The sequence below is a fragment of the Megalopta genalis genome, chromosome 1 (assembly GCF_051020955.1).
Source record: "Megalopta genalis isolate 19385.01 chromosome 1, iyMegGena1_principal, whole genome shotgun sequence".
NCBI lineage: Eukaryota > Metazoa > Arthropoda > Insecta > Hymenoptera > Halictidae > Megalopta > Megalopta genalis.
In genome coordinates, this window is record NC_135013.1 from 45,910,481 (window position 1) to 45,932,799 (window position 22,319).

Consider the following 22,319-nt stretch of genomic DNA (forward strand, 5'->3'; position numbering starts at 1 on the left):
ATCGAAAACTTAGAACAAGGCACAGTAAACTCACCATTACTTTTCATAATTTATATCAGTGGCTTATTAAATTTATGTAATATCAATAATAATAACAATAACATATGCAAATGATATAATTGTATACACAGCTGATAAATAACCAGTATACAAACTGGTATAAATAATTAAAGAAATAGTGACACATAAAAATAATGTAAGATATTTAGGATATCGTATCGTTTACTTTCTAAGAGGAAACACAACACCACATCATACAATTAGAAAAAGCATTCAAGGCATATAGAACATACAGTAACATATTCCGTAACAAACAGAGCAACAATAATCATATATTTATTACTAATAAGACCAACAATAACTTATGTGACACCAATATTGTGGAACATTGGGACATGTGTAATTAAAAAATATAAGATATTCGAGCGTAAAGGTCTACGAGCATGCCTAAATTTTTATTGAACTTCGAAACCTGAACACAAACATTATCATAATAATAAAACATTATACAATAGTGCTAACAATAACGGAATTGATAATTTTATCATCAAAACCTCCAGATATTACTATACTAAACTACCTCTAATTGAAAACAAAATAATTGAAAATCTTGTGACACATACAATGAAAATTATATCTTAAATAAAAAACAAACAGGGTATTTAACTTCACAAGCGTGTTTACACTTTGATAAAGTTGGTATAATACGAAATGAAAACAATATTTCTTTAATATACCACTGGAAAAAAGATAAAATAGATAAAAGTATCACGATAAAACAAAATAATCGTACAATAAGTTTCGAAAACTTTGTATACTCAAAAATAATCCTAAAAAAAGACTATGAAGATTTCCATAGGCTTGACACAAAAGAATATTGGAGGTTAAGGAACCAAAACATCATAATAAAGCTCAAAAGGAGAAAAACACATAATATAGATAGGAGGACTAAAACATATACGACCCCAAAAGTATGTGGTAAGAGTCACTTTAATTTGTAAGTAGTATTAAGCATAGTAAGGATGAAATTGTGATAATCATATTCATATAATGATGACTTCTTTACTGACTATTTCTTATATCACTTATACAAATACTTATTAGTACAATGACTAATTAGTTCCTACTCAATCAAAGTACAAACCTGATAACCAAATATTAAATTACAACTATTTTATTACATTTTGTAGACATATTAAATAGCTTAAAGTTCCTCTAAGTTAAGAACATAAGTTAAACATTTATATAAAAAAAAGAAATATGTATTGTTGGATTGTTTCCATTATGTTATTTCTCGCCGCAATAAAACTAAAGATCTGTAATAAGTTTCAAGTAGTATGATCCGCAGTATGTGATTTTGTACTTCCCAGATTGTATATAGGGTGGTATATACAAATGTTTCAGGTAATAACTTCGTTATTAATGCATTTACGAAAAAATGTCAAAGAAGGAAGATAAATGGCTCCAAGACCACTACATTTGTACACTCTTAGATCTTTTTCAAGTGCATCAGTGCACATGTAATTAACAATTGCATCATTTCTTTCAATGGAAATACATATTTTTGATTACTCTAGTCGATTTTTCTGTTTATTCTACGTAAAAAATTGTTAAGGTATCAGAGCAAAAAGATTATTAGTTGTCGAGATATCTTTACTGAAGATGTTCGAACGCTTTCCTATTATATTGTAAAGATTTCTGATAACTAGACTGCGGATTTTATGTGTTTATGGCAAAATTTAATAACATTGTAACGCTATTTGCAACTTATCAAAATAATGAAAAGAAATAATTTATGTTCATTTAGTTTCTGTTTCTTAGAATCGGCTTGAATCATTTTTATTGTGTATACAAACCCTATACTTACTGCTGCAAATTTCAGTATGATCCTTTCTCTCAAATCCTCCTCAATTTTGCGTCTTAATAGTTTATTAAGTTTTGAGTGACAGTTATTTGAAAACTGCGTCTGAATGATCCAGTTGTGACATACATGTTACGCATAGGAAGTGTGACAGAGGAGGGTTAATATTAAATTAGGTATCTTATAGCTACCACTTTCTCTGCGTCTTCGACAAAACATTTTATTTCTTATTTGAAGCTTCTTTGAAACCGTATTTCGCGCGCGTGCCTCTGATGACGCGCCAACCAAATAGATGCGCGAAAAATATAAGACTACAAGCACAGTAGAGAGAGACAAGCTACATTGTTTGTTAGTGTGACTTGTTCCATATGTAGTTGCCGATTTCATGCTCTCTTGCTCACTCGCTGTTTCCCTCTTTTTCTTTGATCGTGAGGGCAGATTTACTTACCAGTAAATCGTCAATCAATCAGAGCAAATAAAATGTTTATACTGACCTATTACTATATTCCGTGTAAATTAATGGCTAAATTAACAAAATTTTGTAGATTCATAAAGTAGAAAGCATTAGCTAAAATGTAGCTTACGGGTTTTCGAAAATTTTAATAAGTGTAGAAATGATTGAAATTTCATGACGTTCACAAATATGTTGGACTGTGCAAGTCGAATATCGCCCCACGTGTTTCAGGTGGAAATGTAATGACCAAAGCACACAAGATGGACGTCAATATTGACAATATTGAGATATACATACAGTGGGCCACAAAAGTGTTCATACACCCTTTGAAACGTAATAACTTTTTTAAAACTGAACTAAGGGACTTGAATTTTGTTTAGTTGATAGAAGGACTAGTCTACTAGATGATGACTAAAATGCTTTTTTAAAATTTTGCTACTACATAGGATAACAAAAAAAGGTAAGAAATTCTCGTTTTTTAACTTTTTTATCAGAGCTTATAACGAAAATTTAGAAAATGCCTTTCGCAGATCTCGGTAACATATATGTATGCATTAACCGATTTCGATCAAATTTTCAGCACGCATATAGGTTATCGAGATCTACGAGAGGTATTTTTGAAATTTTTGTTACAGGCTCAGATAAAAAAGTTAAAAAACGAGAGTTTCTTACCTTTTTTTGTTATCCCATGTAATAGCAAAATTTAAAAAAAGCATTTTGGTCGTCGTCTGGTAGACTAGTCCAGCTATCATCTAAAAAAAATTTGAGTCACTTAAGCCAGTTTTAAAAAAGTTATAGCGTTTTAAAAGGTGTACAAACACTTTCATGGGCCACTGTACATACATTTTAAGACAACTTTACACCCTTAAAAATAAAGAGAAATTAAATAATTCTAAACATAAAGGAGGAATTTATTTACATACAAAGTGTCTTAACCTCTTAGCTGTGGACGACGTGTACACATATCATAAGGAAGTGGCAATTTTACATCTTACAACAAAAATACTTCTACGATTTAGATTAAAATGCTTGTGAAACATGTTCATAAATTTCGCACATTTTAGAATAATTCTAGGTCAATTTGCCAAAAGAAACTGCACCCAGTATGATCGATAAAACGCATACAAAATTGATCTTAAAAATAGATCGACGCAGTTAAGTGGTTAAGGGACCCCCATTTATAGGCCATAGCTTTCAATAAGAACCCACTATACTATGCTATACGACTCTCTTTTCTTTCTTACGTACAAAATACAAAACTGTACCAAATCTCTATCTCGAGCCCGCCTAGACCTAACCTACATCAGACACAAGCTACCACAACCTCTGTTTAAATCTAAAATATAATAAAAGCGTGAAAATTTCTGTCTTGAAAATAATTTGTCATTTATCCAACATCGTTAATCCAGCTTCCGCAAGATTTTCTCCAGCTTTACTTCCTATAATCCCGCCGCCAATTCCGAGTCCAATTGCGCCTATTACAGCGCCAATAGGAGCACCTACTGTTGCACCAACTGGACCGAACAAAGAGCCGATTGTAGCACCGGTAGTTGCTCCTGCCCATGCACCTCCACTGCCTGCCGCTACACCACCACCCCATCCGCCAATCGCTGAAGAGACCGTTCTAATAGTTTTTACTGGAGCTTTCTTTGTTCGCTCTACGTCTCTCAAAATTTTTTGCAAATGTAATATGGTGTCCATTATCTCTTGTTTTATCGTCAGATCAGTTTCAGCTAGACAAGTTTCCTTCAATTTCTTGATAGCATCGTCCAATTCTTGAATTATCTCCTTCGCATTCTCGCATACGAATATATCATCTTTAATCGCAGAACCAATTCGCCAAATCTCTACAGCCACGGAGGCTACAGTTAATACAACACCTGCGTACTTCAATGATTTGTTCATATATTCCGCTCCTTTAATTATCGTTTCAGGGACCTCGATATGCGGATTCTTACCACTAGGATAGCCTTTTGGGTCGATATTAATATGGGGTTTACTTCCTGTATTTTTTCCACAGTCGAACCGTATTGTTGCTTTACCTACACGCATTTAAAGAAATAAAATAGAATTTGTCTGTTTTCAACTAGAGATAAAGTTACTATTTAATAGCTAAGATTAATGATTTCTATTAATTTAGATTGCTTTGATGCAGTTTCATGAATATACTAAGATCTTTTTACAGTTAATTGTAGATATATTTACCAGACAACAACAACAAAAAGAAAAACGACAAATTATCAGAATATTGAAAATTGTTGAAGTTATAAAGCGATGAAAATAGCCTCATGGATCACGTAGTCGATGTATATACATACTATCAGGAAAACCAATTGTTTGATATCCAAAAATAATAAAAAACAATCTTTCTCATATTTAAAAAAAGATGGTGGTCAATAATTTCTGGATTATTAGATTATAATATGAAAGTAAACAACTTTTGAGTTTGAAATGATGTTTTTTGTGGCTTCTGACTTAGAAGCGAATACGTGAATATTTACATGAGATTTTAAGAAATATCACAAATCTATTGTACATATTTATTTAATTTCAAAATTTAATTTTTTTTTATTTATTTAATCATACTATTCTCTCTCTCTCTTTCTCTCTCTTACACGCGCGCACTCTCTCGCTCTCTCTCCCTCGCCCTCTCCCTAAAACGCAAGGATGATGAAATTATAATTGTTATCGCAAACTGAACTTTTCAATTTTAATTCGACTAGTTGAAATACGTTAATTTTACGGAATTTTTGAGGTAGTCAGCGTAGCAGTCGAAGTATTATGATCGTTATAAAACACTGCGTAAACACTTTTGTCTCTTGTAGAATCTATTATGAAGATATAAATGAGGGTGGTAGAAACTAGACTATTTGGAATTTGCTGGCAACAAGAAATTTTTGTAATTATATACAGATCAGCGCACATCCCTTCGATTTTGATGATTTTTAAATATGTTATCATGTTGTGATAACATATTTAACATATCGTGTGTGATTCTGAACAACTCTTTTCATTGTAAAAAATGTCGTTCTGCTTTAGTTACCGAGATTATTTGCAAAAAACGGTTGCTACTACTGCAAGGAATTCTGCGTATTATACAAATTGATAGGGTGGGAGGGGTGGTTTGGGAGGGAGGTAAATCATCATTTTGCTAATTTAGAATTTGTTTAAAAAATACAGAGGTTTGAAGTTTACGAATTTTTCCCAGTTTTGCGAAAATGAGTTATGTCGAGATGTACTTCTTTTAGTTTGACTTGAGACGGATCCACCTTTGTCAATAAATATCTACCTGATTGAAAAATTGTTACGGTTTTGAAGTCGCGTTTTTGAAAATTCGAAAAAGATACTAATGTATTCCTTGAACTTTTTCCTACGAAAATGTTTTTCGTGCGATGATGCGAGACATATTAAAGCAACAGCGAACCGAATTACTATATCAATCCATATTATTGCAATGAATAAAAAAACTAAAAACACAATTGGTAAGTTTCACAGCTACCATAAATACTCAGAAGAACTTTACCAGACGTCAAGAGGGAAAACTGATCGATTTGGCAAGGAATGACCAATATACAGTAATGTTTCTCTAATTGACGCTCAGATTTTCCACAAAAGTGGACAATTTGGAAAGAGGAGATACGATTATTCGAGCCTTGCGGTTCGTTTTTAAAGTTACGAATTGTCAACAACTATAAAAACGAGAAGCAAAACACGAATAATCGTATCTCCTCTCCCCAAATTGTCCATTTTTTTGCACAATCTGAACGTCAGTTAGGGAGACATTACTGTACCTACGCCGCACAGAGCTGTGCTACTTCAATTTCGCAATTTATTGTAATTACATTGTATTTCAATTATAGTATAATAATATATTCAACTATGTTACAACTCAATTACATAATTCAAACCTTTCGGTTAATTAAATAGCTAATTATTTTGATTACGAGTGTCAATCGAATACAATGTAACGGAAATATAGTTCCACATATGACAGCTCCACAAATGAACTTTGAAGAAGTGATACACATTTTTGTATTTTTCTTTCATATATTCTCATTTTATGTCTTTTCTGCGTATTGTCTTATCTTCTAATTCGTAATATTAATTTATAATCCTAATTCAATTAGTATTTTTGAATTACGAATTACAATGTGACTGAATTATAGCGTGATTGAATTACTTTGCAATTATAATTCCTTGAATAATTTAATTGTAATTCTGTACAATTCTGCCTGCGCTGCTGTGTCAGCCAGACAAATAACTATTGCTTGTTTATTTCTGCATGTGACGCGAAGCAATGCATACAGAATGTCCCAAAAGGTATCTGAATCCATGAAATAAATGGTTCTTGAGATAATTTAAAGTAACTTTTTCCTTAGTGCAAATGCAATCCGCGGTTTTGTTTACGAATTATTAACGAAAAACGGTGACACGTTCGTGTCACGGTCGAGGCAATGAACAAGTTACGGAGCGTGAACTACCCGAACTTTTTTACTACGTGACAGTGTTTATTTCAAGAGAAACACTGTTCATCCTTATTTTAAAATGTCTAACAAATTTTTTGTAATTTTTCGGGCCCAAAATAGTAAGTAGTTAACCGTGACAGCCGCTTTAATTTTCTGGTGTGCATGACACTTCATGTGTGGCATACGAAATTTGTATGCGGTGGGTACAGTGAATATTAACAGTAAATAGCTTCGACAAAGTACATAAATGATATTTTCATTTAAATAATTTCGTGTCCGAACAGAATTCACCGAATAATTCGCGAAGCTATTTTATTGATAGAAAATCTCGTTAAAGGAGGGCACAGAAATCATCACTGGCTGAGCATTAAACTGAACCACCTAGCGACAAAAATGTAAAAGCCAATTAAAGTATCCCCGGACGATGAATTAAGAATTATGAATTACTCTTGCATGAAAAGTAAACATCTTAATATCTCAGCTCCTTCTTTCTTAATTAGTCAATCGTTAAGATTGATTACACATTGCTTTAAAAGAATGATTGCCATTACATTTTTTGGACGTTTTGGTCGAAGAAAAGGTTACACGGCTAGCTCAACTATACAGGGTGTTCCACAATTACTTTAACAGCCGAAAATGAGGGGTAGCTGAGGTCATTTGAAGTAACTTTTTCCTTTGCGAAAATGCAATCCGCGGCTTTGTTTACGAGTTATTAACGAAAAACACTGGCCGATGAGAGGTGACGGTGCGAGAGAGAGAGTCCGCGAGAGAGTCCGCAGCACGAGGCTTTGACAGATGGTCGGGACGGACTCGAGCCGCGTTCGAAGTATTGAACAAATCACGAAGTGAGAACTTTCGGGATTTTTTTTTACTACGTAACAGTGATATTTTTAAGAAAAATGCTGTTCACCTTTACTTTAGAACGTCTGAAGAATATTTACTAATTTCTCGGACCCGAAATAATAAATAATTTAACCGTGACGGCCGTTTTAATTTTCTAGTGTGCATGACACCTCGTGTGTAACATGTGAAATTTTTAAGCAAGGTGTACAGTGAAGATTAACAAAGTACGTAAATGATACTTTAATTTAAATTCTCGCTTCGTGATTTGTTCAATACTTTGAACGCGGCTCGAGTCCGTCCCGACCATCTGTCAAAGCCTCGTGCAGCGGAGTCTCTCGCACCGTCACCTCTCATTGGCCAGTGTTTTTCGTTAATAACTCGTAAACAAAGCCGCAGATTGCATTTTCGCAAAGGAAAAAGTTACTTCAAATAACGTCAGCTACCCCTCATTTTCGGCTGTTAAAGTAATTGTGGAACACCCTGTATATGTACATACTTGGTGCGTTTCCAAGATCAAAGATTACTAACGTGTTGCTGTTTGCACTGTAAACCAAGCTTCCTTCGTTCGTTCTGAGTAACTGTTGATACATTAAAATTGAGAATAGTGGCAGCCTGTAACGAAATATTGGGTTGTTCAGAAAGTAATTTCGTTTTTTTTTGTGAAAATGAAAGACAATTTTCGTATAATAAACAAATACTTTATTAAATTATATATTGGCCATTCTGGTCCAATACCTTTTGCCATCTTTCTGGTAGTAGTATGATTCCACGCTCATAAATTTTTTGGTCTTTGCTGGCAAAAAACTGATCGAGGTGGTTTTTGACCTCCTCATTTGAAGTGAAGGTTTTACCGTCTAAAAAATTTTGCCATGGCCGGAACAAATAATAATCCGGAGGTGCCAGATCTGGAGAATATGGTGGGTGTGGCATTGTATCCCATTCAAGCTGTAAAAGCTTTTGGCGAGTGACCAAACTTGTATGAGGTCCCGCATTATCTTGGTGGAATACTACACCTTTTCTGTTGATTAATTCTGGCCTTTTCTGTTGAAGTGCATCATTCAGTTTGTCCAGCTGATGACAGTAGACTTCCGAATTAATTGTTGTGTTATTCGGTAAAAGCTCAAAAAAACGATTCCTTTAAAATCCCACCAAACAGACAGCATCACCTTTTTTTGATGGATTTTGACTTTGGAAATGCTTTGTGCCAGTTCATCTTTTTTGCTCCATGATCTCTTGCGTTTGACATTGTTATATACAACCCATTTTTCGTCGCCAATAATGATGCGCTTCAAAAATGGATCATTTTCGTGACGTTTGAAAAGCGAATCACAAACGTCAACGCGACGACACGAATTTTTCTCCATGAGAACATGGGGGACCCATATATCGAGCTTCGAGGTTAAACCCAGGCCTTTCAAGTGGTCATAAACAGTTGAATTTGATAAATTTAACCTCTCACCGATCTCACGTGTTATTATTCGCCGGTTTGCATCAACTAATGCCTTTATCGTGTCTTTATCAGCTTCAACCGGCCTTCCAAAACGTGGTGCATCTTCGACATCAAAATTGCTGGATCGAAATTTTGCAAACCAGTTCTGGCACTGGCGTACTGTCAACACATCTTCTCCATACACATCGGTTAATTTCTTTCTGGCTTGAACAGCATTTTTACCTTTTCTATAGTAAAAAAGTAAAATATGACGAAAATGCTACTTATTGCTCTCCATATTTAAAAGGGCACCAACCAAAAACTACTGCGTAGAATCAATTAGACTTTTTCACACACAAGCCTTGCTATATCAGCTCCCAAAACATATAATGATTATGTGGCTTAAGTGTGAAGTTGGGTGCAAAAAAATACAATTAAATCCTCTGTCGGGAAAAAAGGAAATTACTTTCCGAACAACCCAATACATAATAGGTGTACAGTGCCATTGGCCACTTCTTCTCTTATTGATAGGTATCATATTCATCTCCAAGCTGAAGATAATCATTTCATGCAACATATGTAATAGTACATGTAATAATTACAACTATTTTTAATATTTATATTTAATATATTTAATATTTTTTTAATAAATACGACAATTTTCTTTAGTAATATACGTGATAAACTTGAACTAATTAAATGGCATACATTACTAAGAGAGAGAGAGTACTACAACTTCATTAATAAATATCTCTTCAAGAGGAGGAATATATTAGGAGAAATATTTCATGATACTAAATTCATATCTAAATATTGACGATTTAATCCGGGAACACCCTGTATGATACCCAGCCTGCTGGTCGCCGCGACGTGTACATACAATGTATATTAGAAACAGTAAATATCTCGAGAACTAAAGAAGAACGACATGTTTAAACATTATCAATTAGAAATCAATGAGGCGTGCTTTGATATATATAATTACCACATTTTTCATAAAGAGAAGAGTTGTTTGGAATCGGGTCCTTGATAATATGTTTAAAAATCATTAAATTCGGTGGCATGTGTGCAAATTTATATAATCAAAGTGGAGTAACGAAGACGCGAATGTTCTGGAGTCACGGCACTGGAAAACAACTGATTCATTGTAATCGATAAGATAATACTTGATAGTAAAGTTGATGCAGATATCGACCAATTTTCTACCACTCTACTTTCTAAAGAGTAATCTTTTTTCCTAATCCTTCCGAGGTTAGCTAAATAAACTTACCACTAGGCCGTCCATTTTTTATTTTTCCCAAATTCATATCTTGAATACCCGCAACTGTTTCTTTGCTTAATTTTTTATTGTCAAGTATCTGGAATCGTGTTTGCATCTTTGAGCCGGCTTTTATGCCTTCGAAAACCTTTCCTGTCCATTTCTGTGCCGGTGATTCTTCTCGCGAAGTTTCTAGAGGCGTCGACATCCCGATATTCTGCCTTTAACGCTGCGTACAGACATTATAAAAATTATTGAATTGACAATGTATGTACCCTTCCGGGGTTGTAAGGCCCGGATTGAACACTTGGGAAGCGCGCTGTGAATGACTTCCGCTAGTAGTGATCGCGAGAACGTTCGAATGACTTCTCGGACTTGAATCGTCTCGTTTTATGGGAGTCTGTATGTCGTCCATGGGAGTCTGTATGGGAGTCCACTGTCGTGTAGAAGAATCGCGCTGATTGATCAATGCCGAAAAGATGCAATTTTCCAATCAGCGCGTCCTTCGAGTATCGTCCACGCCCTTCCGCGTGCCCGAGGGCGCCTAACTTTGGTAAGGGTCAAGGCGATACCTTCATGGACATGGAATCTTCGAAGACCTTGACATAACCATGCGAGCTTCCCCCATACTGTCCAAATAACTATCGGTAACCTCAAAAATAGCCTCTTCGTCAGGTTCGTGTTATAAAGTCTGTCGACGAAGACTCCACGTGTTTTGTTCCAGCGTGACGGAACAATTATACATTATTATCTAATATAAACATTAGATATTAATTCAAATTCACTGATGTAAAAACTAAATTCTTAAAGGTAATAATAATCAATAAGTATATTTCGAATAATAAATGAACTATTTATTCTTAATACCGAATATACAATAATCTTTAGTTCGAATCTTCTTCACTACGGCAACAACAATTCTGCCTCGCACTTGTTAATAACCCCCGATTACTCTACGTTCCTTTGTCCATTTGAAATAATATCACATATGCGAAGATAATAATATCAGTTAATGCCGACAGATGCCAACATACACATCTGTTACAAAATCCTGTTGAACTTAAATTGGGAACAATCCTGTGAACATAAACTGGGATCGATCTTTCGATCTCAAGCAATTTTTGTTTTCCAACGATCTTCAAGAATCAGAATCTATATCATCGATAACATTTTTTATAATCTTTTATTATAGAAAAAATGTTCGCTATTGGTTCTGATAGTGACTCAATGACGGCTCTTATTTGTTTCAGATTTAATGGAAGCGTTCAGACTGGAATTGGGTACCGCGACACTGATTTTCGGCTGATCGGTCGCGTATCGCATGCGTGTGGCCCAATGTATACACGAAAAGTCGCCGCGCAAGGAATGGGGGCAGGCGATGCATGCGCGGGAATCTCGCGCAGCAACGTGAGGCGTCTACCGGGCAAACATTACAATTCTAAACTATGATCAGACAGAAGCTCTGCATCGCGTCGCCATCGTAGTTCAGAACTACCGTAGAATTACCCGTAGAATTACCCGTTCAATGCCATAGACTTCCATCAGAGATGAAAAAAAAGACTTGACAAAATCTTAGGACTTATATAATTAAATTATATATTTAATAAAGACAAATTTACGCTTTACCTAGTTCTACTAACAACGCTTTTGCACTTTATAAAACTGTTGTGCACTCTTGACACTGCATTCAACCAAATTCCGCTGACTCACTCACATTCACTCATGCCAACCTCTCAAATTGAAAAATTATGTGCGAATTATATTTCATCTAACACATTACATAATTGTTATAACTTCTAAACAATCAATTCATATAAAAACTATAACTATATGCACTACGTATATGAATTTCTTTTACATACGATCTACACATCAATGGCATTTTCAGTGTTTGAGAATTAAGATCATAAATATAAGTAATAAGTAATAAATTAATAAGTTTAATGTCTATAGATTGATTAAAAATTATAAGGCATTTTTATTATGACGGTTTTAAAAATTCAACAAGACTTTAACAGGTGCCGCCAACTGATTCTAATTATTCGATTGTTATGATTCGAGTTTTGATTTTTATCATCCAATAAGCCGCTTCATAAAATGGCTTGTTAGGGAACAGGTATTCATTGCTGCAAGCAGTTTGCGTTTCGCTCGTTACTGCGCCCAGGGTGGGGGTCTTACGCCCTCGGCCCTGCGGGGCCCACCCGCTCAACCGAATCGTCGCGATCGAGGTCGTGTGATAGCGACGACACCCGAAACACACACACACACACGGAACGCGTACACGCGACGTTTAGGAAGTGTACTGTCCCTAGCATAGCTTATTGGATAAAGTTTGTAGATTAATTGGAAAGGGTGAGTTTGTCATAAAAAGCATTATCAAAACTGAACGTGCAGGTGATTTTCGAGCAGCTAGTAGAGTTAGCCCAGCCGAGAAAAAAAATTCGTGAGAGTTCTTGCTTTGCAGCTAGCATTAGTTTTCTGGACTTCCTCTTGAAACTTGGTACATGCTATACATACAGTGGATGTACACCTTTTAAACATATTTATAGTTGGGTCAAGCAGCCTAAATTTTTTTTTGAGATGTTAGAGGAATTAGTTTACTAGACAATGTGTTTGAGACGGCAGGACGCGGATGTAAAGAATTTGGATGTAACAAAATGTAATTTAACAATGCAATAAAAACCAGCAAACTTAACAAGTGAGAAAAACAAATAATGAATAATAATGGTACAAAGATTCGCCGTCGCGATTTTAATAATAATTATATTATAACGTTATAACAGATACGAAAGGAAGTGAGTTCGATCGTTACAATGGCAACCAGATGCGAGAAGGATACATGCCTCTCGTCACGTGAGCACATCACTCAAAAACGGTCTCCTGTGTGAAACAAAGAGATTAGCATAATTGAGTAATGTGTTTACCCAGAGATGGCAGGCCCTGTCCCTCCCAATCGCACCGTCGTCGACCGAACATCACCTCGATTGCAAAGTCGCGCCGAAATTGGCGGCGACCTCCAATCCAGAACCGAATGGTTACAAAAATTATTTTCAAAAATTGTAAATTGTTGACATGATAAAAGGATTAAAAAATTTTGTTTCTCCACCTTTTTTATCTGAGTCTATAAGGAAAATTTAAAAAATATATTTTGTAAATCTCGGTAAATTATATGCATGCTGAAAATGGTGAAAAATTGCGATTTTCACGATCTTTAATTGCTTATAACTCAAGATCAACCAATTTGGATGAAATTTTCAGCATGCATATAAATTACTGAAATCTACAAAATGTATTTTTTCAATTTCCGTTATAGGCTTAGATAAAATAGTTGAGAAATTAATCCTTTTATCATGTCAACAAACTGCAATTTTTTAAAATAATTTTTTTACCATTGTTTAGTTAATTAATCCCTTTAACATACCCCCCAAAAATTAGACTGATTGGCCCAATTATAAAAAGGTTACTTCGTTTTAAAAGATGTACGAATACTTCCTACACCCACTGTATGTGGTTTGACTGTCTACTCATGACTACTTCTATTCGGTTGGCCAATAGGTTCGTGCAGGTTTTGACGCATATAAATAGGGAGAGATATTTTGTATACAAAGAAATATCTTTGTTCAATTATATAATTATTATATACTTATTCAATTATATAAGTATTATATAATTATTCAATTATATAATTCATAAGTCGCTCCAGGTGCTCTTTAACAGCCTCTTTAGAATCGAATTTCTTCCCATTTAGCAAATTTTATAAAGAACGAAATAAATGAAAATTTGTTGGGACGACATCTAGAGAATATGGTGTATGGTGCCATGTCCTAAGTGAAGCGTGGTATCTAGCGTTGTCATGGTAAAAGACGATTCCTTTACGATTCAGCAGTTCTGAACACTTTTCCTCGATGAATCTTTATAGTTTGTCCAACTGCTCGCAGTACACTTCTGAATTAACAATTCTATTGCTTGGAAGCAATTCATAAAACTCTACACCTTTGTAATCTTATTAAATTGATAGCATAACTTTTTTTGGTTGCAGGTCTTCTACGATTATTTACGTTTAGTGTTATCGTAGACGATTCACGTTTTACCTCCCATAATCATTCGCTTGAGAAACGGCTCCCTTTCTTCACAAGGATAGTAAGCATATCACAGCTTGAAATGCGGGTTACGCCGATTCGCTTCAATCAACGAGTGCGAAACCCAAACGTCAAGCGAGCTGATGAAATCAAGTTCATAAAAGTGATTCACTAAACTTGACTTCGATATTTTTAGAATCCGGGGAATATCCCGCGTTGGCAAAGCGGGTTACACTCAATGAAATTCCTCAGTTGATCAACCATTTATAGCATACACGTTCTTTAACCTAATCCGACTCGTACAAGTCACACAGTTTTTTACACGTTTGGGTCGCGTTTTTCCTTTTTTTATAATAAAAAAGCATAATACGTCGTAAATATTCTTTGAAGTCGTGCATGTTCGATAGAATATTTAATTGTAAACATCATAACCAATCTTAACAATTTTGAGTTGAAAATATAGGTTAAGTGTTCGATATTACTTAACGTTGCCCATTAAAGATTCGGAATGAAGTTAGTTGTGAACTAGGTAGTTACTAAAATACTCTCTTTCTAATTTTGCTATTACTTGTAACGACAAGAAAATAAAAATCCCTCGTTTTTCAACTTCCTTATCCATGCATATACCAAAATTTAGAAAATGCGTTTTATACATCTCGGTATCCCTGGCAAAAAGTATTTGGCCAGAAGCAATAGTAACGAATTAATTTTAAAAAACGAAATTGTTTGAACCTCAAATGCTACAACATAAATATAAACTTTAAATTGGACATATCGTCAATCGTCCTTGGTGAATAATGTAGAGAAATTAATTCACTAAAACAAAGGCAGAAGATAACAATAAGAATGGTGAAGCAATACATTATCATGGAGAAAAATTTTGACCAATAAAATGAAAAATTTTATGAAATCGGTATTAACACTCGTTAAAACAGTCATATACATAGGTAAAAACTTTCTAAAATATTGGATACTACATATATAAAGCAAATTATTGTTCGTCTCTATGCAACTTTTAATACCCAAATTCTTTTTCAGCATCTCAAATACTTCTTTCCCCGACATCGTTTTCTTTGTTTACTGTATTTTTCAAATGTGGTTACCTTACATAATAAAACAACAAATCATAAATTAAACATATGTTTGGAGTCGTCAATCCCTCGCCCATACTCGTAATTCGTAATGTAATAGTTTTGGCAACTTACAAAAAAGTCGAAGTTGTACAGCCGTAATCGTCCTCTTGTCACAGTATCGTGTTTTTGCACTTTGGGAACGTCGGAATCTTATATTTAAATGACGCAGCGCGTGCTAATGGCATGTATTTATAATCTTGCCGTTCTGCAACAATCACCTTCTAGCGCGATATCTGTCGTCGGTAATCTTTATGTCGAAATCGGGTATTTCCTGTCTCCGTTGTATCAATTAAGTTAGTATTACCAAACCAAGATCGTCGTAAGTACAATGTCCAAAAGTAACCAGAAAATATTAAAAGCGAAATACTGGCGGTTTTCCCACGGACCATAAGGACCAGTGATTTCAAGAACTGCTACTTTTGAACGATTCGAGTGATTCATTCAAATGAATTCGAGAGAATGTTGAGTGATTCGATAACGTTCGTTCTAATCATGGTGATTTTCATAGTGATTCTTGATTTTTCGTGAATGCCTTTGGTTGGTACCTAACAGGCCTAGGCGCGTCAAACACCACTATTACTACTCCATGCACAATGCTAAACATAACACGGGGAATCCTGCATAGAGTACAACATCGTTTCTTGCATCGCGTTAGTCTGAGAAGAATATCTAAAGAGCCACATTTGGCTTACGAGGTCTGGTTCACCCAGGCCTGGTTACAGAGCATAAATAACTGTTCTTTGCGTGCGTTCGCACGTCTGAACTGATCAGTCAACGAAAATGGACTCTAATCCTAATTTATGCTTATATTTTATACGTATCGATTAATTAATGAACATGTGAACATCATTCCATAAATAATTGCAAAGGACAGTAAATGTTATAAATTTAGAAGTTGTAATAAAGAAACGTATACAATTATAAATTTAAATAATGCTACATATTATATACATTTTATAATTATAGAAAAATCTTCTACTGAAAAATTTCTACTGATTCAAATAGTAGTATGTATCAAAGTATACTCCAAGTTTCATATTTGCCGAGAAAAAAGGACGAGAAAGGAAGATTCAAGGAGGAGAATTCAAGGCTCCGCGAAAAACGGCAGACTTTATTCAGAGATCATAGAAAACACATTTTAGAGCTCAGACAATAAAGCGTTTTTTATTTTCTCAAGTTATATTCTCGTTTAATTTGTTCTCGCACAAATCCTCCACGGGCACTCGAACTCACTTATGACTTCCTATCCTGAAGGGCTCAGAGCTTCGACTCTCTATATGAAATTGGAAAAGCTCTCTCGTTATATCTCTAGCTATTCTAAGCTATTGCGCCTGGGTGAAAATATACATAAGCTACAAAATATATAACTATGACCATAAATGTTACGTTTTATATTCAAATTTCGCTATTATCGCCATTTGTCTAAGGTTATAATACGGTAGCGCCATCGAAAATCATTAACCTATGTCGCGTGGTCACGCAACAATAGCGTAGCGTTCTAACAAGCTGAGGTTCGTCCATCTACCGCCGACGGCGCGGCGCTGAGATAGAGAATCTTTAAATCTTATATTATGCTTCCATACTGTTCCATACTGCGCAATTTGCGGTCTGCAGAACTGTATTTTAGCATTTATATAATTTGACTGTTGGTTGCATATGCAGAATTACGTAGATAATATTTATTTTCATTGCTACGCAAAGGTTATTATTATTAACGTTGGTTGCAACTGTGATTGCAATTATTGAAATCTGTTGTACATGAAGATTGATTATTAAATAGATTAAGTGATACTGTTAATATTTCAAGATGACATCTCTTAAAATTATGCAACCTGGTAAATTTCATATTCACTTTCCATTATATTCACTTCCATTAATCTGTAATTAGCTGTTATGAATCATTTTTTCATAAAGTTATTTACAGTAATGTATTAGAACCTTCAAAAGTAAACTATAATTACATATTATGTTTCATGTCCATAAGACGATATTACATTTTCCTCATTTTTATATTATTATGTAGTCAAAGAACTATGACAGTCATATAGTATTCCTAGTCCCTTTTATCTCATATGCTTAGTTGATTATACTTTTTAAATTTTATGCTTTTATTTTATTTCATTTGAATTATAATGTTTCAGCTAATATTAGAAGTATAATTTTATTGAAAAGTTTAATTTATTTAATTATTAAACTTTATGAAAGATATTAAATGATTTTGCATTTGCTCTTATAGTTATGACTGTTAGTTTATGTTATTAAAAGCATTAGTGGTACTCTGTGACTATATATAGGATGTCTTGTTTAATTGAGTACAATGAAATATCTTGGAAGGAATTGAAATTACAAAAGAATATGTGTACAAAAGTTGTTTGGTAGGACGAGCTATAGTATTTGTAGCTATACTAGTATTAATAGCTTTTTGTGGGTGAAGAATTGAGAGATTTTAAGAGCAAATTATATAATTTTTTTTAACAGAATGCTATATTTTTTTCTTATTGTGTTATACGTGTTACATATTATTTCATAGTTATTTGATATAGAAATACTCGACACCATTGACTCTTGTCCATCGACTGATGAACGTCAATATAAACTAACAATTTATCTTCATCAAACTCAGAATGTCTAAACTGTGCTCCTGTCCAAACTATTCATTCTTATTTGTAATATTTCTTGTTATGGATAATAATGATATAAATTAATATGGTAATATCAAATAGGACATCCTGTATATAAAGATATATGTTTCCTTTTGAAAGAAAGTCATTCTTTTTACAGATTGGAAATATTTAACTGATTTTACAGAGATATTATCAAATAGAATATTTACTAAAACCAATTATTATTTTTAGTTTAATTATTCATTTTCTATTTAACATGATGACTTTCAGGTTTAAAATTATTTCAAGTACTGCCAAAGGTTTTAAATGTACCTTTGAGTAGAAGTAAATATTATTCTGTTTATAAAGAAGACACAGATAAAGAAGAATCATGGTCCGATCTCAGTGACAGAACAGTGCAAACAGCATTTCTCACAGAAATTGCTCGAGGGATGGGAATTACGTTATCCTATTTATTTAGAGAACCAGCAACAATAAATTACCCATTTGAAAAGGGTCCTTTGAGTCCACGATTTAGAGGAGAGCATGCATTAAGAAGGTATTTATGAAGTTTATTGTTAAAATAGAAGTAATTACATTTTAAGAGACTTCAACATTATTTTTATGATACGATATAAATTTTAAAATATTAGAAAAAGGTACTTGTATAATAAGTAGGGGAAAGGTACTTTCATGGTAAAAAGTCTTGATCTGCAAGTGAAGAAATGAAAAGAATATTATACGAATTTCTGTATCGCAGAATTATAAATAAATAGGTGGTTATATTGATCTAAATTGACCTAAAATTTTAAACAAAAATCTAGCTATAGACTCGGTGTGAGAAGGATTTTTTCTTTCTTAGTTTTCCTCTGAGTTATACATTGTACTTGAACTGATTATTTTTATAGTAAGCATTTCATAATAATTTCAATGAGTCTGTGGAACCATCATGGAAAAATAGAAACTATGTGACAGAAACGATTCAAAATAAGTTTCAGGCATAAACATATGAAAAACACTATTATAGACAATAGTTACAACAGACAATACTTTTGGCACACATTAAAATAATAAGTTATACAATGGAGGTATTTATTATATTACATATTTACACGTGAAATTTTCCATTTTGTTAACTTTTTCACATTATAAAAGATAAAATATAGTATTTCGTTTAAAAAATAGTACTACTAGCAAAATTTGAAAGACATGATTTCTATATCATTATATATATCTTAAGAATAATTGAAGGTAGCAGAGTTATATAGGACATTGTATGCAAGTGACACACAATGCAAATTCAGAGTTGTTTTTGAACAGGGAAATAACGCGGTTAAATAAGTGGAAGTTCGCCCAACAAAATGGCAGAATATTTACAAAAATATGACTGCACTTTGTAATATGCTCACATTAATTAACTAATGACTAATATGTCAATAATGTGTGTTAATAACTAATGTGTCAAGGTCTGATTATATTATTTTTTTCCAGATATCCTTCTGGAGAAGAGAGATGTATTGCATGTAAACTATGTGAAGCGATTTGTCCAGCACAAGCTATTACCATTGAAGCTGAAGAAAGAGCCGATGGATCTAGACGAACAACAAGATATGACATAGATATGTCTAAATGTATTTACTGTGGTTTTTGTCAAGAGGCTTGCCCAGTGGACGCAATCGTAGAAGTACTTACGATCAATATAATTAGATTTAGCGAAACTTCCGAAAAAACCACTCACACTCGATTTGGTTGAAATTTTGCAAATAATTAAATTTTACAATAAGACAATGTTTGTCCGAAGCATTTTCTGTGACTCGATTTTGCAAAGAATGCTTTTACTATTCTTTTTAGATAAAAACACCCAGAACTAACACAATTACAAAAGAAGTTAGTTTTAAAGAAGTTATACCGTTTTAAAAAGTATCCAAACATTTTTGTTCCTCACTGTATATCACATACATTTGGTTCTATTTACAGATCTGCCTTCTACATTTTAGTTTAGTTTTTATTAATAGTATTATTAGTTATTATTTTGTTAACATATTGCAAAGAACCATTGCCAAAATGTTATACTTTGTATTATTTTCCCTTATTTTGATGAGGAACTTACACATACTACAACTAAACGTTGTTAAAGCTTGTTAATCGATATTGTACCGCATTATATGTATATTACGAATCACGTAGCACTCTTTACAAGGATCATTTTTTAAATGTTGCCGAGATCTAGGAATAAGTTAGTGATTTAACATCGGGAAAAAATTTTGCAGATTTATCAACTTTTGCATACTTCTAATAGACCGATTCTTTTCTTTGCATATACAGTATACAGGGTGTCCCAGGTTTTAATGTTCAAACTTTGTCAGTATATTCTATGGCATAAAGTAAGAAAAAAATGTTATGTAAACATAGGTCATATAGAGCTTTATTAAGAAGTTATAACAAAAATTCAGAATAGGAATAGTAATCAACTAAAAAAAAAATAAAAAATAAAAAAAATCTTCAATCGATGTCAATCATGTATTGTCAACAACGGTTATTAATACATTTCGAAATGTATTAATAAACACAGTTTACATAAACTCACGGAATGTGCTGATCTATTCAAGCCAATGCTCGCAGTAACAGCAAGTTGATTACTATTCCTATTCTGAATTTTTGTTATAACTTCTTAATAAAGCTCTATATGACCTATGTATACATAACATTTTTTTCTTACTTTGTGCCATAGAATACACTAACAAAGTTTGAACATTAAAACCTGGGACACCCTGTATACTGTATATGCAAAGAAAAGAATCGGTCTATTAGAAGTATGCAAAAGTTGATAAATCTGCAAAATATAACACCTGGTGGAAGGTTATAACATAACCTTCCAAAATTAAACAACTTTCATTTGTTGTACATTTTTCTAACATTAATAGCAAGTGAGATATTCAAATGACCTATTCTAAATACTGACTTATTGAAGTTTAAATATTAAGTGGTCATAATCATACCTAACGGTATTATTGCTGATTCGAAAATTAAATTGAATCTTATTACATATGGTACAAGTTTTAGGACAATATTGATTGAACTACATTTTCGTTCTACTATACAGAGCAAGGCAAAATTCAGGATACTGACGAGGTCGAGAAGATATCAAAATAATGCCAAAATCAAGTGTAACGAAATAGTGCTAAGAGTTCCGTCTTCAAGAAAAAATGCTATTAAAAATCAATGTGATACGCATGAATTTAAGCAGCGTTATAGATATCACTGCGAACTGTTCACTACAAATTAAACTGTGTGTTACCATACCTGCTCAAAAACAGTCATAGTAATGATCTATAGTGAAATCTGTTATGCCAGCCGTCGTTCTAGATACACATAATTCATAATTGCATTTTATTCGAAATGAAATCTTACACAATTTTGTTATTCTTAATGTTTATTTTATTTTTAGACGTATTGCTTCACTGACCTTATTTTTATTAAGAAATTTGGCCTGGCCTGTATAAAACAACTGCCTCACAGATGTTGTGTAAAAATTATACTTTTCTGGTAATAATATTACATTAATATATTTATTATTAAACTTGTTGTAGGGTCCAAATTTTGAATTTTCGACAGAAACACACGAAGAAATGTTATACAATAAGGAGAAGCTGCTGAATAATGGAGACAAATGGGAGTCGGAAATTGCTAGTAATATTCATGCTGATCATTTATATCGTTAGACAATTTGTAGAATGTAGTAATAACTTGTATGCAGAAAATAAATAATTAAAATTATTTAATATGTACAGTTTATTGGATTAGCCAATATAATGTATTAGTATTAATCTATGACTTGATTTTACAAATAATAATAGAACTGGAATTGTTATTAAATAGTGTTTTATACTCTCTAGTTTCCAAGATATTCTCAAAATTGTGTTTTTAATTTCCAATTTTTGAAGATGTCATCCTGTGAAAATAAATGAGTTTTATTAAAATTGGCACACATAGTTAGAATATCCTTTGTTAGATTAAAAATTTATACATGTGAGTCGTGTGTGAACTGAACTAATTATTATTCTATTAAAAGGAATAGAAACTAATTTATAGAAGCAAAAGGTTATATTAAAGAATATTAATCATAATTTTAAGGACTAAAAAACAGTTATTTTACAATGTTGAGAAATTATTTTTTAGCTATACATTGTATA

At 33.2% G+C, this 22,319-nt stretch overlaps 2 protein-coding genes and 1 long non-coding RNA gene across 7 annotated transcripts in view; 2 read left to right on the plus strand and 1 right to left on the minus strand.

Annotated features, from left to right (window-relative positions):
• The window catches only part of LOC117229414 (uncharacterized), a 75,095-nt gene extending 59,569 nt beyond the window's left edge, over positions 1 to 15,526 (plus strand). The window contains exons 1-3 of one of the 4 annotated variants that reach the window (XR_004492549.2): positions 841 to 978; positions 11,562 to 13,009; positions 13,095 to 15,526. This is a non-coding gene — a long non-coding RNA (uncharacterized LOC117229414). Of the gene's footprint in view, positions 1 to 840; positions 979 to 10,986; positions 11,122 to 11,561 lie in introns of those variants that run through there. The other 3 variants (XR_013037134.1, XR_013037135.1, XR_013037133.1) reach the window with 3 other exon arrangements.
• On the minus strand, positions 3,203 to 15,754 carry LOC117229413 (uncharacterized). Of its 2 annotated transcripts, none has more exons than XM_033485843.2 (3): positions 15,596 to 15,754; positions 10,324 to 10,540; positions 3,203 to 4,357 (listed from the first exon to the last, which is right to left on the minus strand). In XM_033485843.2, the coding sequence occupies exons 2-3, from the start codon at positions 10,517 to 10,519 to the stop codon at positions 3,699 to 3,701; spliced, it is 855 nt and encodes a 284-aa protein (XP_033341734.2). In that variant the 5' UTR covers positions 10,520 to 10,540; positions 15,596 to 15,754; the 3' UTR covers positions 3,203 to 3,698. The 2 variants fall into 2 exon arrangements, with proteins under 2 accessions (XP_033341734.2, XP_033341733.2); XM_033485842.2 differs by lacking the exon at positions 15,596 to 15,754 and adding an exon at positions 11,938 to 12,047.
• A 1,354-nt stretch (positions 15,755 to 17,108) lies between these two features.
• Positions 17,109 to 21,903, plus strand: ND-23 (NADH dehydrogenase (ubiquinone) 23 kDa subunit). The gene is made up of 4 exons (XM_076528544.1): positions 17,109 to 17,358; positions 18,418 to 18,685; positions 19,618 to 19,810; positions 21,717 to 21,903. The coding sequence occupies exons 1-4, from the start codon at positions 17,331 to 17,333 to the stop codon at positions 21,846 to 21,848; spliced, it is 621 nt and encodes a 206-aa protein (XP_076384659.1). The 5' UTR covers positions 17,109 to 17,330; the 3' UTR covers positions 21,849 to 21,903.
• The last annotated feature ends 416 nt before the right edge of the window (positions 21,904 to 22,319 follow it).